We start from the raw sequence: 13,376 nt of genomic DNA on the forward strand, positions 1-13,376 counted from the left end.
ATTTGTGCAATAATTAAAATAAAAAGGGCTTCCCTATATTTTTGGTTCCCAGCCGGGTACAAACAGGCAGCTGGGGGTTGGGGGCAGCCCGTAGGTGCCTGCTGTACCTGGCTAGCATACAAAAATATGGCGAAGCCCACGTCATTTTTTTTGAGGGGCAAAAATCTCCTGCATACAGTCCTAGATGGAGTATGCTGAGTCTTGTCGTTCTGCAGCTGCTGTCTGCTCTCCTGCATACACCAGTGGATGAAGTATGCTGAGCCATGCAGTTCTGCTCCCCCTGCCTCTCCCTCCAGCATACAGTCCTGAATGGAGGATGCTGAGCCTTGTAGTTCTGCAGCTGCTGTCTGCTCTCCTCCATACAGACAGCTGCAGAACTACAAGGCTCAGCATACTCCATCCAGGACTGTATGCAGGAGCTTTTTGCCCCCCCCCCAAAACATTACGTGGGCTTCGCCATGTTTTTGTATACTAGCCAGGTACAGCAGGCAGCTACGGGCTGCCCCAACCAACCTATTCCGGCTGGGAACAAAAAATATAGGGAATTAAAAAAAAACACGACGTGGGCTTCGCCCAATTTTTGTGTCCAGCCAGGTACAACTAGGCAGCTGGGGATTGGAATCCGCAGCGCTGGGTGCCCAAGCTTTCTGGGCACCCCTGCTGCGAATTGCAGTCCGCAGCCGCCCCAGAAAATGGCACTTTCATAGAAGCTCCATCTTCTGACGCTGTATCCAACTCTTCCAGCTGCCCTGGTGACTGGTGGCTCGCTGGGTAATAATGGGGTTAGGGCTAGCTGTATATAATCAACTGGCTCTAAGCCCGAAATTCATGGTGTCACGCCAATATCAGAAATGGCCATCATGAATTTCTAGTACAGATAAAAAAAAAAACAACACACAGAAAAATATTTTTATTAGGAATAAAACACAACACAATTAGTGACTCCATCTTTATTGAAATAAAGAACCCCCCTGCGCAGTAATCCTGGGTCAAGGGTCCCGCGCCGTGCAATCTGGATCCAATATCATCTGATCGGTTTGCTGGAAGGCAAAGCGATCAGATGATGTGTCAGGTTCAAGGGCCTGAATCACATGACACTGCAGCTGATTGTATAAACGGCTTTTATACAATCAGCTGATGGATCAGTAGAAAATAAAAAAACACTGGCACCATTCAGCGAGCTAACCGCTCAATCTTCCTATTTCAGGTTTATACACGCATTATATGACTTGTAAATTTCCTTGCATTCTGGCCACGGTGCTCATACCAATGAAAGGCCACGCCTTTCCCCCTGACCTGATGGTCGAATAAAACAGCTTTTTTTTTTACCGCATATTTGGTGAGTGCCTTCCGTCTCTTTTCACATGGACTGGATGATTTGGGCGGATGGATGGGTGGGCAAACACCGGCAGTACCGCACTCATCATCCTCACACACACGCAGGCACTACGGCACTCATCCTTGCACACACGCAGGCACTACAATCACCATCATCACCGCACATGCAAGCATTACCTCAGTGATGTCCCCGCTGACAGCGCGGCTCACTTTATTGCTGCGTGGATCTGACCCAGAGTGCTCCTGTTCTATGGCGCTCCTGTTAGCTTCATGTAGTAGAGTTGGATGCGTCGTGGGACCTCTGTGGATTATGTCGGAACTGGAGGGGTATTTGGGGATTTTAATAAAATGGTGAAAGAGGGTGTTTTTTGTCCTTTATTCCAAATAAAGGATTTTTCGTTGTGTGTGTTTATTTACTTTCACTTACAGGTTAATCATGGAAGGTATGTCGGGGAGACGCCGGCCAGGATTAACCTCGTTATTACCCCGATTGCCACTGCACCAGGGCAATTCGGGATGAACTGGGTAGACTCCCGGGACTGTCGCATCTAATAGATGTGGCAATTCCGGGCGGCTGCTGGATGATATTGTTAGGGTGGTGGGCTCCCCATCCTGACAATACCAGCCTTCAGCCGTGTGGCTTTCTCCTGGCTGGTATCAAAATTGGAGGGGAGGGGGAACCACATTTTTTTTATTGTTTATTTATTTTACTGCACGATATAGACCCGCCGGCGGCGGCTGTGATTGGTTGCAGTGAGAAAGCTGTCACTCATCGTGGGGCGTGTCTGACTGCAACCGATCATGGGCGCCAGTGGGTGCGGAAAGCAGGGAATACCAGATTGAATAATGAAGCGGCAGCCATTTTCGAAAGAGGAAAAGCTGCCGGAGCTTTGTGGCAGCCGTGCAGCGCCGGGCCCGTGATCGTGAGTAGGAAAGCGAGAGGGATTGTGCTGGGGACGCAGGACGCATACAGCTACGCAATGTGCGCACACAGCCTTACTGTGAAAAGCCACGCTTTTGGTGATCGAACCGTTATCGAACGGTAACTCGAACTGCCGAATTTGAAGCAAATCGTTCGAGTTCGTCGAACGACTCGAACACCGACCAAAATTACTCAAATTTGAAATTGTCGAACCGCTCGACTCAAACATCGCTCAACTCTACTCTCCACATCAAATTGGGATTGATGAAGCAATTCGTAAAATCACTTCCAAAAAAGGGAGAATGCTTCAAATACTTGGTCGCCAAGTTTCCAGGCCACTTGGAAGCAAAATTGAAGGAAGGTGTGTTCGTCGGACCAGATATTAGAAGGCTTATAGCTGATCAAGAGTTTATCAATACCATGACGCATCCTCAAAAAGAAGGGTGGATTGCATTTAAAGAGGTTATAGAGAAATTTTTAGGCAATAACAAAGACCATGACTACAAATAGTCAGACAAATGCTGAAAGGTTTAGGTTGCCTGATGAGTTTGAAAGTGCATTTCCTCCATTCCCACCTTGACAACTTTCCTGAAAATTTGGGAGCTGTGAGTGAAGAGTAAGGTGAACGATTCCACCAAGACATTAAAGAGATGGAAAGAAGATACCAGGGAAGATTGAGCATTACAATGATGGCAGACGCTTCAGAGAGACATCACAGATGCTACTCACAAGCGTAAATGTACAAAGAGAAGCCTCACAGGGAAGAAGAATCGATTTTAGTGTGTGTTACTGAGCTCACTGCAGTTAAAAAAATTATTTCTATGAAACATTTGTAATAAAAAATAAATTTTATGAGTCTATTTTCATTTATTTTGAGGTATTGTCTTATTTAACATAGTTACTTAAACAAAACTGAGGTCATTTTCGGATTCAGTGCACTCAAAAACAAAGATTACATGGAATAACCAAAAGAGCTCTAGAAGCGCCATCTTCTGGCGCTGTATCCAACTCTTCTAGCTGCCTTGGTGCTGGGTGGCTCGCTGGGTAATAATGGGGTTAGGGCTAGCTGTGTATTATCAACTGGCACGGAGACTGAAATTCATGGTGGCACGCCAATATTAAGACATGGCCACCATAAATTTCTAGTAAAGATAAAACACACAAAAGTATTTTTATTAGAAATAAAACGCAACACAATTAGTGACTCCATCTTTATAGAAAAGAAGAATCCCCCCTCCGCCGTAGTCCTGGGTCCCGCAATGTTCAATCCGGATCCAATATCATCTGATCGGTTTACTTGAAGGCAAAGCGATCAGATGATGTGTCAGGTTCAAAGACCTGAATCACATGACACATCAGCTGATTGTATAAACTGCTTTTATACAATCAGCTGGTGGATCACTAGAAAAAAAACAAACTATACTTACCTCTCTGCAGACTCCAGTCCGATCGCTGCAGGACCGGCCGGTAATCAGCTGCTACGGTCACCTGACAGCATCAGCTGATCATTTAAACCAGCTGGGCCGTAAAAAGCCGGCCTCACTGTTGGACTTTAACTGTCAGCTGATGCCGTCAGGTGACCGCATCAGTTTATCACCGGCAGGTCCTGCAGCGATCGGACGTTTCCTGGGAGTCGGCAAACAGTCGGAGCAGGGGTGGCGGTACTGGGAGAAGAGCTGGGAGAGGACATGGCGCAGGACGGGAGCGGACATGGCGCAGGACGGGAGTGGACATGGCGCAGGACGGTGGAAGCAGGGGTGACGGTATCGGGAGGATTCACTCTTCTGTGTTTACCAACACAAGGAATACTGGATGAGTACAATCCTTTTCCTGTACACGTGACTGTACTACCCCCACCTTGCGTTTATAGCTGCGTTTTTAGCCATAGAAACGCAGCTATATTTGAAATTTGCGTTTTTCATCGCGTTTTTGACAGGGCTGTGGAGTCGGTAAGCCAAACCTTCGACTCCGACTCCGACTCCTCAAATTCTCTTGCACCGACTCCGACTCCGGCTCCGACTCCGACATATATTGCTTATAGTTAGGTGAAAAATTTATTGTAGTACATGAATATGTGTATGTGAACATCAGACATTTAATAATTTTTATGATACAATAATCAAGATATTTGGATAGAACATAAAATATATTTATTGGAATACAACTTTAGAACACAAAAAACTGTAATAAATTGTAAATATGTAATACACTATGTAATATACAGTAGATTACATATATATCTTGTGTGTGTGTATATACACTGTATATATATATATATTATATATATTACATATTTACAATTTATTAGTTTTTTTGTGTTCTAAAGTTGTATTCCAATAAATATTTTATGTTCTATCCAAATATCTTGATTATTGTATCATAAAAATTATTAAATGTCTGATGTTCACATTGTACTACAATAAATTTTTCACTTAAATATAAGCATTATACTAAATGTTGTTATTTAGTAAAATATTCAGCACATTCTGCATTGCACTCCTGTCCCCAATTTATTATATATTTTAGGAGTCGGAGTCGGTGCATTTTATACCGACTCCGACTCCACCAAAATGAGCTCCGACTCCGACTCCACGACTCCGACTCCGACTCCACAGCCCTGGTTTTTGAACATCTCATTGAACTCAATGGGTAAAAAACGCAGGAATATTTGACATGCTGCATTTTTGTTTTTGTGGGCACCCCATGGGGGTATATAGCAGGATGGATGAGGGGTATGCAGCAGGATGGATGGGGATATATAGCAGGATGGATGGAGGTATACAGTAGGATGGATGGGGGTATACAGCAGGATGGATGGGGGTATATAGAAGGATGGATGGGGTATATAGAAGGATGGATGGGGGTATATAGCAGGATGGCAGTATATACCAGGATGGGGGTATATAGCATGAGGGCATATACCAGGATGGGGCTATATAGCAGGATGGCAGTATATAGCAGGATGAGAGCATATACCAGGATGGGGGTATATAGCAGGATAGGGGTCATACCAGGAAGGCAGTATATAGTAAACTCTGAGTAAAGAGGGAAGAGAAATATGTGGATGGGAAATAAACATGAAGTCATCTGTGAATAAGGCCATTTTACCATGCCTCTCCCCTGCCTCAATGCCATGAATGCTAGTGTTACCGCTAGGTGCTCCATTATAATAATATGGAGGAAAGTAGACAATGGACAACCCTACTGGGTGCCATTGTGGATAGGGAATGAGGGGGACAAAAATCCGTTCGCCTTGACCATTGCTGAGGGGCCAGTATAAAAGGATGTAGCACGATCTAAAAATTTAGCACCAAAGCCCACTTGCCGTAGGGAGGCCAACATGAAGTTCCAACTGACCCGGATGAAGCCCTTCTCAGCGTCGACTTAAAACAGACACATAGGTAAGGAGCGGGCCATCAGCGACTTAAAACAGACACATAGGTAAGGAGCGGGCCATCAGAAGGTACAACTTATTGTTGTCGCGGGCTACATGACCCTGCACAAACCCCCTTTGATCCATATGGATGATCTTCAGAAGGGTGGGGCCAGTCTTCTGGCTAATGCTTTCGAAAAAGTTTTCTATCTAAATTGATCAGTGAAATGGGTCTACAATTGGAATCCACCGTATGATCCGTCCCTGGTTTGGGGATAACACAAGTGAGCTTCCAGCGAATGGGCTACTCAGAGTGTTGGCCGAGAATTGGTCAGGAATAGGGAGAGCATTCAACAATATAAAATTTAGGGGAGAACCCATCGGGATTTGGGCTTTTACCTTATGGGGGAGTCTCGGATAATGGACGATATCTCTGTCTCTGATAAATCCTATTCAAGGGCTTTGTTACAGAAATAATCAGGTTTACAAGATCAGATTGTTGCTATTATTGTTTGAATTTGCTATATATAACATAAGTCTGAATAACATTCAGACCTGAGTGAAGGCCATATTGTGTGTAATGAAAAAAATTATTTCGGTCTAATATAGCGCAATAAGGATATATGCTGATATTAGTTATTTAAACTTTATTAATTAGACGCTCCTATTATTACAACGCGTTTCAGCGGAATTGCTTTCATCAGGTAAAATAGGAGCTGACTGCTCCTATTTTACCTGATGAAAGCAATTCCGCTGAAACGCGTTGTAATAATAGGAGCGTCTAATTAATAAAGTTTAAATAACTAATATCAGCATATATCCTTATTGCGCTATATTAGACCGAAAGAATTTTTTTCATTACACACAATATGGCCTTCACTCAGGTCTGAACCTCATTCCTGGGAAAAGTCGGGAAAGCTGTCCTTGTCAAGCAATCATTGATTTTATGATCTAATGCCTCCTGGCACAGATTGCTAAATTGGCCCTTGATGATGTATAGTTCTCTGTAAAAAGTTAGGAAATGTTTGGTGAGTTGAGCAAAATTCTAGATCAAGGAACCATCCGAGCGTTTAATCGTGGGAATATGGCTAGGATCTCCCCTAGGGTGGAAAACCCTAGCTAGTGGTCTACCACATTTATCTGCGTATTCATGTAGGAATCTATTAAACCTGGTCTTGTGACGTGTGTATCGTTGGTCAACAAGGGATTCGAGCTCCTCTCTGTGTTTGATCAGCTCAGATACTATAAGTGGAGACAATGTCGTCTTATGGGCATACTCTAGATCTGATATTTTCTTTACCAGGAAATAAATGGTTTGGGCACTCACTTAAGCCTGGCTCCGTATTTGATTAGGACCCCCTCAATACACATTTGAGCGCCTCCCACTGCGTGGGGAGAGCCGTAGGATCCACTGAGTGGACCTCCACAAATTTGGTTATAGTATTCTGCAATTCCACCATACACAACTAATTCCTGAGCAAGTTGTCATTCAGCCGCCAAAACAAGGGCTTTCAGAGTCTGTCCAGGATGGCGAGTCTCAGAAATATGGGGACTTAATCTGACCAAGAGATGCTTCCTATTCTATAAAGTGTTGTACCCGCCAGGTCAGAGCACACTGACAGATTAGAAACAGGTCTATGCGGCTGTATGAGGAATGAGCCAGGGAGCCAGGGAGTATAACTGTGATCCGTAGGGTGCAGTGTTCTCCACATATCCACCAAACGGAAGTTTTGGGTGGCACGTTTGACAACAGTAAGTTTCCTATGGGAGAGAGGGTGATGTCCCGAGGTCGAGTCTACTTCAGGGTCAAGAGTGAAGTTCAAGTCGCCACCTAAGATCAGGATCCCCTCTGGAAAGTCAGCCAGAGAGTACAGGAGGGAGGAACAAGTTGTCACCGAGTCACTGTTAAGCAAATACCAGTTAGCTACGGTGAAAATGGAAGAATTGACATTTTTTTAAAAATAAAACTCCTCTCTGGGTCGACTGTCGTGTCTAAAACCAAAGTGTACTAAAGCCTTGTGGCTACCTATTAATATCGCTTTTCATTCTCATTCTGGATTGGAGCTGTGTACCCACTTGGTATAGTGCCTATCTTTGAAGCAGGAGAGATGTCCAATCTTGAGGTGCGTCTCCTGCAATAGTAGGATATGAATTTGCTTCTTGTGCATGTCAAAGAGCACGAGAGACCTCTTTAGCGGTACGTTCAGGCCCCTCACATTTACAGAACCCAGTTAATCTGTGACATCTTAAAAGGGGAGGTCCGGTAAGAAAAGGCAAAGAAAAAAAAAAAAAAAAAAAGTCCACTGGAGAGTGGAGAAGGGAAAACTAAGAAAGGAGACAAAAAAGCCAAAAAACAGTCCAGAAAGGAAACTAGATTCAGAGAAAATCCGACAAAGAATAACCAATGCGGTAACTACGTATCCTGTACACGGACAAATATGGGCTGAAAAACGAGTGCCAATGATTGTGAAACAAGGGATATTGAACCAACGCCACAAAAAAGTGGCATGTAATCCTAAATTGGGGGGGGGGGGCATAGGTATCAAATATGCAGAGCAAACTATACCTCTGGTATGGGAGGAAAATATAAACAGTTTCAAACAGAAAATTCTCAATTCTCAGGGGGATGGCATCCCCTCCACCACCGCTATGCCAATTGGTACCACAGAAGAGGGGGACCGAACCCATCGCTACATCTAAAAGGCACATAGTACCCATTCAGGTCTGAGAACCTGGAGGACTCTAACAGGCAATACCCGGGACGAGATCAAATAGATCTGGTGAGGGGACAGTCCAACAATTCCACGTGAAGTAGACCATGACCCATTAAGGGGGGAGGGTGGGTGGGGGGTGGGTGAGGAACTGTCCGCCCACCTTTTTCCCGGCAGAGAGTATGCTGCCGGTCACCTGCGGGTACAGCACCCCTCAGTCCCATCGGAATGTCCGGCCAGAGCTCAATGGCGACCAAGGGGATGTCCAGGGCCGGAGAAAAGGCTCAATTTGGATTTGTCCATCTTTGAATAAAATGAAGGGCCCACTGCGGATCTTGAGCATAATAGGCTCCTTCAGAACATAGCAATGCACTCTACATATCACATCTCTCGGGCGGTCGTTTTCCACAGGTTTAGGGCCCAGAGCCCTGTGAGCTCTATCAAGGTCCAACATATTGCTAGGGGGTTCGCCCAGGATGTCGTTAAAGATGGTTTATAGTGTACGAAGAAGGTCTTAGGATTTACCAGATTCTGGCAAGCCACATGCTCAAATATTGTTTCTGTGGCTCCTAATTTCAGCATCATCCATAGCCTCCACTATGTACTGTATTTGGTAGGAATGTTGCTCCAATATGACAATCTAGGCTTTTGATACGTCTTTAAGGCACTGGATTTTCCCTGTGTGACTCTGGGCATCGACCCTCTCACCATGCCCCTTCATGGCGGTTCTGAGCGGTATGCTAGTTCTAGCCTAGCAATATAGGCCTCCATATGCTCACTGGTGGGAATGGCAGTTATACATGTGCGCATCTCATTAAGTTCAGCCAGGACCCCCGACTCCTGTGTGCCCACGCAGTGCAGTAATGGCCCAGCATTAGAGTTCAGCGAGTACCTAAGTTTTCATACTCGCTATACTCATAACGAATACTGTCTACTTCTCCCGTATTCATTCTGAATAGCGTGTGCAAAATAAGTCTATGGGGAAAAACTGGCAAAGTAACGAGTAACCTGAATTCCGACTATTTGCTACTTGCACACATAGTACGGCATTCAGGTTACTCGTTACTTTACGAGTTTTTTCCGATTGACTTGCTCCGCCGGCTGGCCATTGGATCCCCATGCCTGGACACCCCGTAACTCTGAGCAGAGTTTGGCTGCTCGGCGTCAGCTGTGCAGGAGGCTCCTCTGTGTTTACGTGGCTGCTGGTAAACAGCTATGAGCCAGGGCTTCACTGCATGGAGCAGCGGCCATTTTAGGAGTCCCTTGGAGGCCTCTGGCAGTTTGATCCTGGAGAAAAAGTGTTGGATCCCTCTCATCTCCGCCTGAGAGTCCCCGGTGTTGCACCCTTGCGTTCTGCCCCGTCTCCTGTGGCTCATGATATGCTTTCTGGCTCTGTAGGCTGCGTGGATCTGCTGATATTTTGTCCGGCGGCAAAATCTGAGACACCGCGCGTCCTCACTCCTCCATAGCCAGGTCACACCCACCTAAACTTCTTTTTAAAACACACTGGACTATTTTTAGGTCTCAATTTTCTATGGATTCTTAGTCCCTAAACTGGAGAAACCCCTCATCAGCCCTGACAGCGGATAATAGGAAAGAGCTGGAGCTCGTCCTCGCTCACATCGGAAGAATTCATGTCCAGCTGTATTTCTCTTCTATAACATAACTGCACATCCTGTGTTATCACCTGCACCGGGATCACAGATTCATTCACATTTCATGTGCATTTTACATGAAGGGTTAATATACCGCTGGAGAAACTGACACAGCAAAGAGCGGAAATATAGGAATGTGTGACTTGTGTGCGTTATTGGGTGGTCTGTACTCACCGGGGCGGTGATCTGTAGGAATCTCCTCGTTACTCCGCTGATCGCCCCTCACATTTCTCTCTGGAGAATTAATATTGTTCAGATCTTTATCCGGACCCAAAAGCTGCAAAACAAAATATTGTAAAAGTCCCCGGGAATAATGGAGATAAGATCCGGACATGTGAGGTCTGTGGTCAGCTGTGATCCTGCCGTCTCCACCGCTCTCATTACACAAGTATAAAACATCTAATACTGGAGGAGAAAACAAGACTGAACACAAGGAGGTCACAGCCGTCTACACCTCATAGGGGAGATCTCCATCTACCTGAGGATCCTGTGGAGGAGGAGGAGGAGCGGGACATCTCTCTAGGGTCGTCCTCGTACTGGAGAGACCTGCAGGAGACACAGACAGGACGGACATCATTATTACATACAGATAATTATAGGCCGGGTGTATTCAGTCCTGTCTATTACCTGGTGATGTGCGGGGCTGGGGCTCCTCCATCAGCACCTCCTTGTACCGCTCCTTGTGTCCTTCTAGATACTCCCACTCCTCTATGGAGAAATAGACGCTGACGTCCTGACACCTTATAGGAACCTGACAACACAATGATACCGTCATCACCCAGAATCCTCCAGTACCGTCCTGTATAATGTCCCAGCATTCCCAGCAGTGTCACCTCTCCAGTCAGCAGCTCCAGCATCTTGTTGGTGAGTTCTAGGATCTTCTGGTCATTGATGTCCTCATGTATCCGGGGGTGAGGTGGAGGCCCTGGGATTGGGCTCAGGGTTCCTCCCCGACCTTCAGACACAGGGGCCTGACAGCGATCACTAGAGGTCTTCACTACTGTGTAATCCTGAGCGTGGAGACATTACTAATATCACTACAGACATTTCCAGAGTCCATCACTTCCCCGGTCATATCCTCTGTTATTCCCATAGATAATGATGTAATGTGATGACATCAGAACCTCTCACCTCCCCGGTCATATCCTCTGTTATCCCCATAGATAATGATGTAATGTGATGACATCAGAACCTCTCACCTCCCCGGTCATATCCTCTGTTATCCCCATAGATAATGATGTAATGTGATGACATTAGAGCCTCTCACCTCCCCGGTCATATCCTCTGTTATTCCCATAGATAATGATATAATGTGATGCCATCAGAACCTCTCACCTCCCCGGTCATATCCTCTGTTATTCCCATAGATAATGATGTAATGTGATGACATCAGAGCCTCTCACCTCCCCGGTCATATCCTCTGTTATTCCCATAGATGATGATGTACTGTGATGACATCAGAACCTCTCACCTCTCCAGTAAGATGGAAGATTATCTCCAGACTCAGGTTTAATATCTTCTCCATAATTTGGTCTTTGTCCTTATTCATCTTTTATGTCAATCAGGAAAAATCAAAAGAAAACAACAGAAAATCCTTTATTGTAAAGAGGATGAGATGATGCTGAGAAAAATCAACTAAAAACACACACAAAAAAAAACAAAACTGGGGGGGCGTGTCTGGAACTCCATGAGACAGGACGCCTAGGTGCTGAGCTCCTCCACCCGGGATTACAAAAAGCACATTTAAACAAGCATGGAGGATCCAAAATGGGGAAAAAGAAACCCCCAAAGAATCCTAAAGATCCTGGGACCTCAGCATCACTCACCATGGACTCCTTTTTGACAAGGGAGCTGCAGGGGGAGCAGGAGCAGTAGGAAGCCCGACTGCAGCGACGGTGAATGTGGAGGAGACCACGCGGGGACCGCCTGCACGTGATGCAGGAGGAAGACTGATTGTGGAGCGGGGACCCATGAGTGCCGGCGGGATGGAGGCCTCCCTCGCGGTCAAGATGGCGGCAGCGGGAAGGACGTGCGGTAACTCACCTGCAGCCCTGCAGGAACGAGAACGCGGTGAGCTGGAGGATCCTGAGCACCCCCGACCCACCAGGCCAAGTGAGCGACTACCGTTCTCCCTAGAGGCGAGCTCTGGAAGCCGGGCGGGAGTAGCGGTGGAGATACTGCCCCTCCCCCACCTGGAAGTACTGGAGCGTGGCGGCTGGAGCCCTGAAACCCACGTGGACGCTACGCTGAGAGGAGCGGGAGGCACAGAGTGGGATGCAGAGGAGCTGGGATTGGGGAGCAGTGGCCCTGAGGGATCAGGGGATCTGCTAGGAGGTTGCAGGGAGGCTTTGGAGGACACATAAGAGGTCCTGCAGAATGCTGGAGTCCCCCAGCCCCCATGGGACAATGCAACAATGGCAGGAGGTTACTCCCTGTCCTCTCCACTGGAACCACCAACGTTGCAAAATGAAACCTTCACTTCTAGGCCCCAAAGACCCCACAAATTAACTAGGGGCCTGGGACTGCAGAGCCCGGAGTCCCCCTCTGATCCAGATAACACCAGGAAGAAAACCTAGGAGAGGGCAATGGCCAGCCCTTCTACCATGCAGCCTATGTGCTTCCCTGCAGAGTGGTGGGAGCATGTCCAACAGCTCCCCACCAAGAAATATTTCCAAACACTCATTTCTGAGGTTAAAGATGCCTGCAGATCTGAAATAGCGGCGGTCCGGCAGGACGTCGTTTCCATCTCTAAAAGAATCAATCAGCTGGAGAACGATCATAGTGAGGCTAGAACAACCATCCGTCACCTTCAGTCCCAAACCTCCTCTCAAGCTGACGTTATAAGGGAGCTGCAGCGTCATATCGAGGATCTGGACAATAAAGGCGCACGCCATAATATAAGGGTCAGAGGTGTACCCGAGTCCCCAGCGAAGGAGGATGTTATAACAATTTTGCAGACTATATTCAACTCACTTCTGCAGCGGCTGCCTGACAATCCAATTCCCATGGATAGAGCGCATAGGGCCCTACGCCCTAAAAATTTGAAAGGGAACCCAAGAGATATTATTTGTCATATCATTGACTTTCAACTTAAAGAAGAAATAATGTTTAAAGCACGACCGCCAAAACAAGTGATGTACCGAGGTACCAAAATCCAGTTATTCCAAGACCTCTCGTGGATAACACTCCAGCAGCGGAAGGCCCTCCGCCCACTACTGTCGTCTCTGAAGGACAACAACATTTTTTACAGATGGGGATTCCCGTTTAGCCTCACCGCATGGCGAGGAGAGACACTAGCCAGCCTCCGGACCCCCGCCGATCTTGAGCCTTTCTGTCGGGCCTTTGACCTTCCTGTTCCAGATCTACCAGACTGGACT

The 13,376-nt window shown here is 46.5% G+C and overlaps 2 protein-coding genes across 2 annotated transcripts in view; both read right to left on the bottom strand.

Moving 5' to 3' along the window:
- LOC142257479 (uncharacterized) overlaps window positions 1-13,376 on the bottom strand; it is a 345,860-nt gene that overhangs the window by 143,712 nt on the left and 188,772 nt on the right. The gene's annotated exons all lie outside the window — the stretch shown is intronic.
- The window catches only part of LOC142257415 (uncharacterized), a 65,158-nt gene that overhangs the window by 9,913 nt on the left and 41,869 nt on the right, over window positions 1-13,376 (bottom strand). Inside the window, exon 6 of the mRNA XM_075329522.1 lies at window positions 10,174-10,276. Within this exon, the coding sequence (XP_075185637.1) occupies window positions 10,174-10,276 (103 nt within the window). The remainder of the gene's footprint in view (window positions 1-10,173; window positions 10,277-13,376) is intronic.

Source organism: Anomaloglossus baeobatrachus, chromosome 1 (genome assembly GCF_048569485.1).
Source record: "Anomaloglossus baeobatrachus isolate aAnoBae1 chromosome 1, aAnoBae1.hap1, whole genome shotgun sequence".
NCBI lineage: Eukaryota > Metazoa > Chordata > Amphibia > Anura > Aromobatidae > Anomaloglossus > Anomaloglossus baeobatrachus.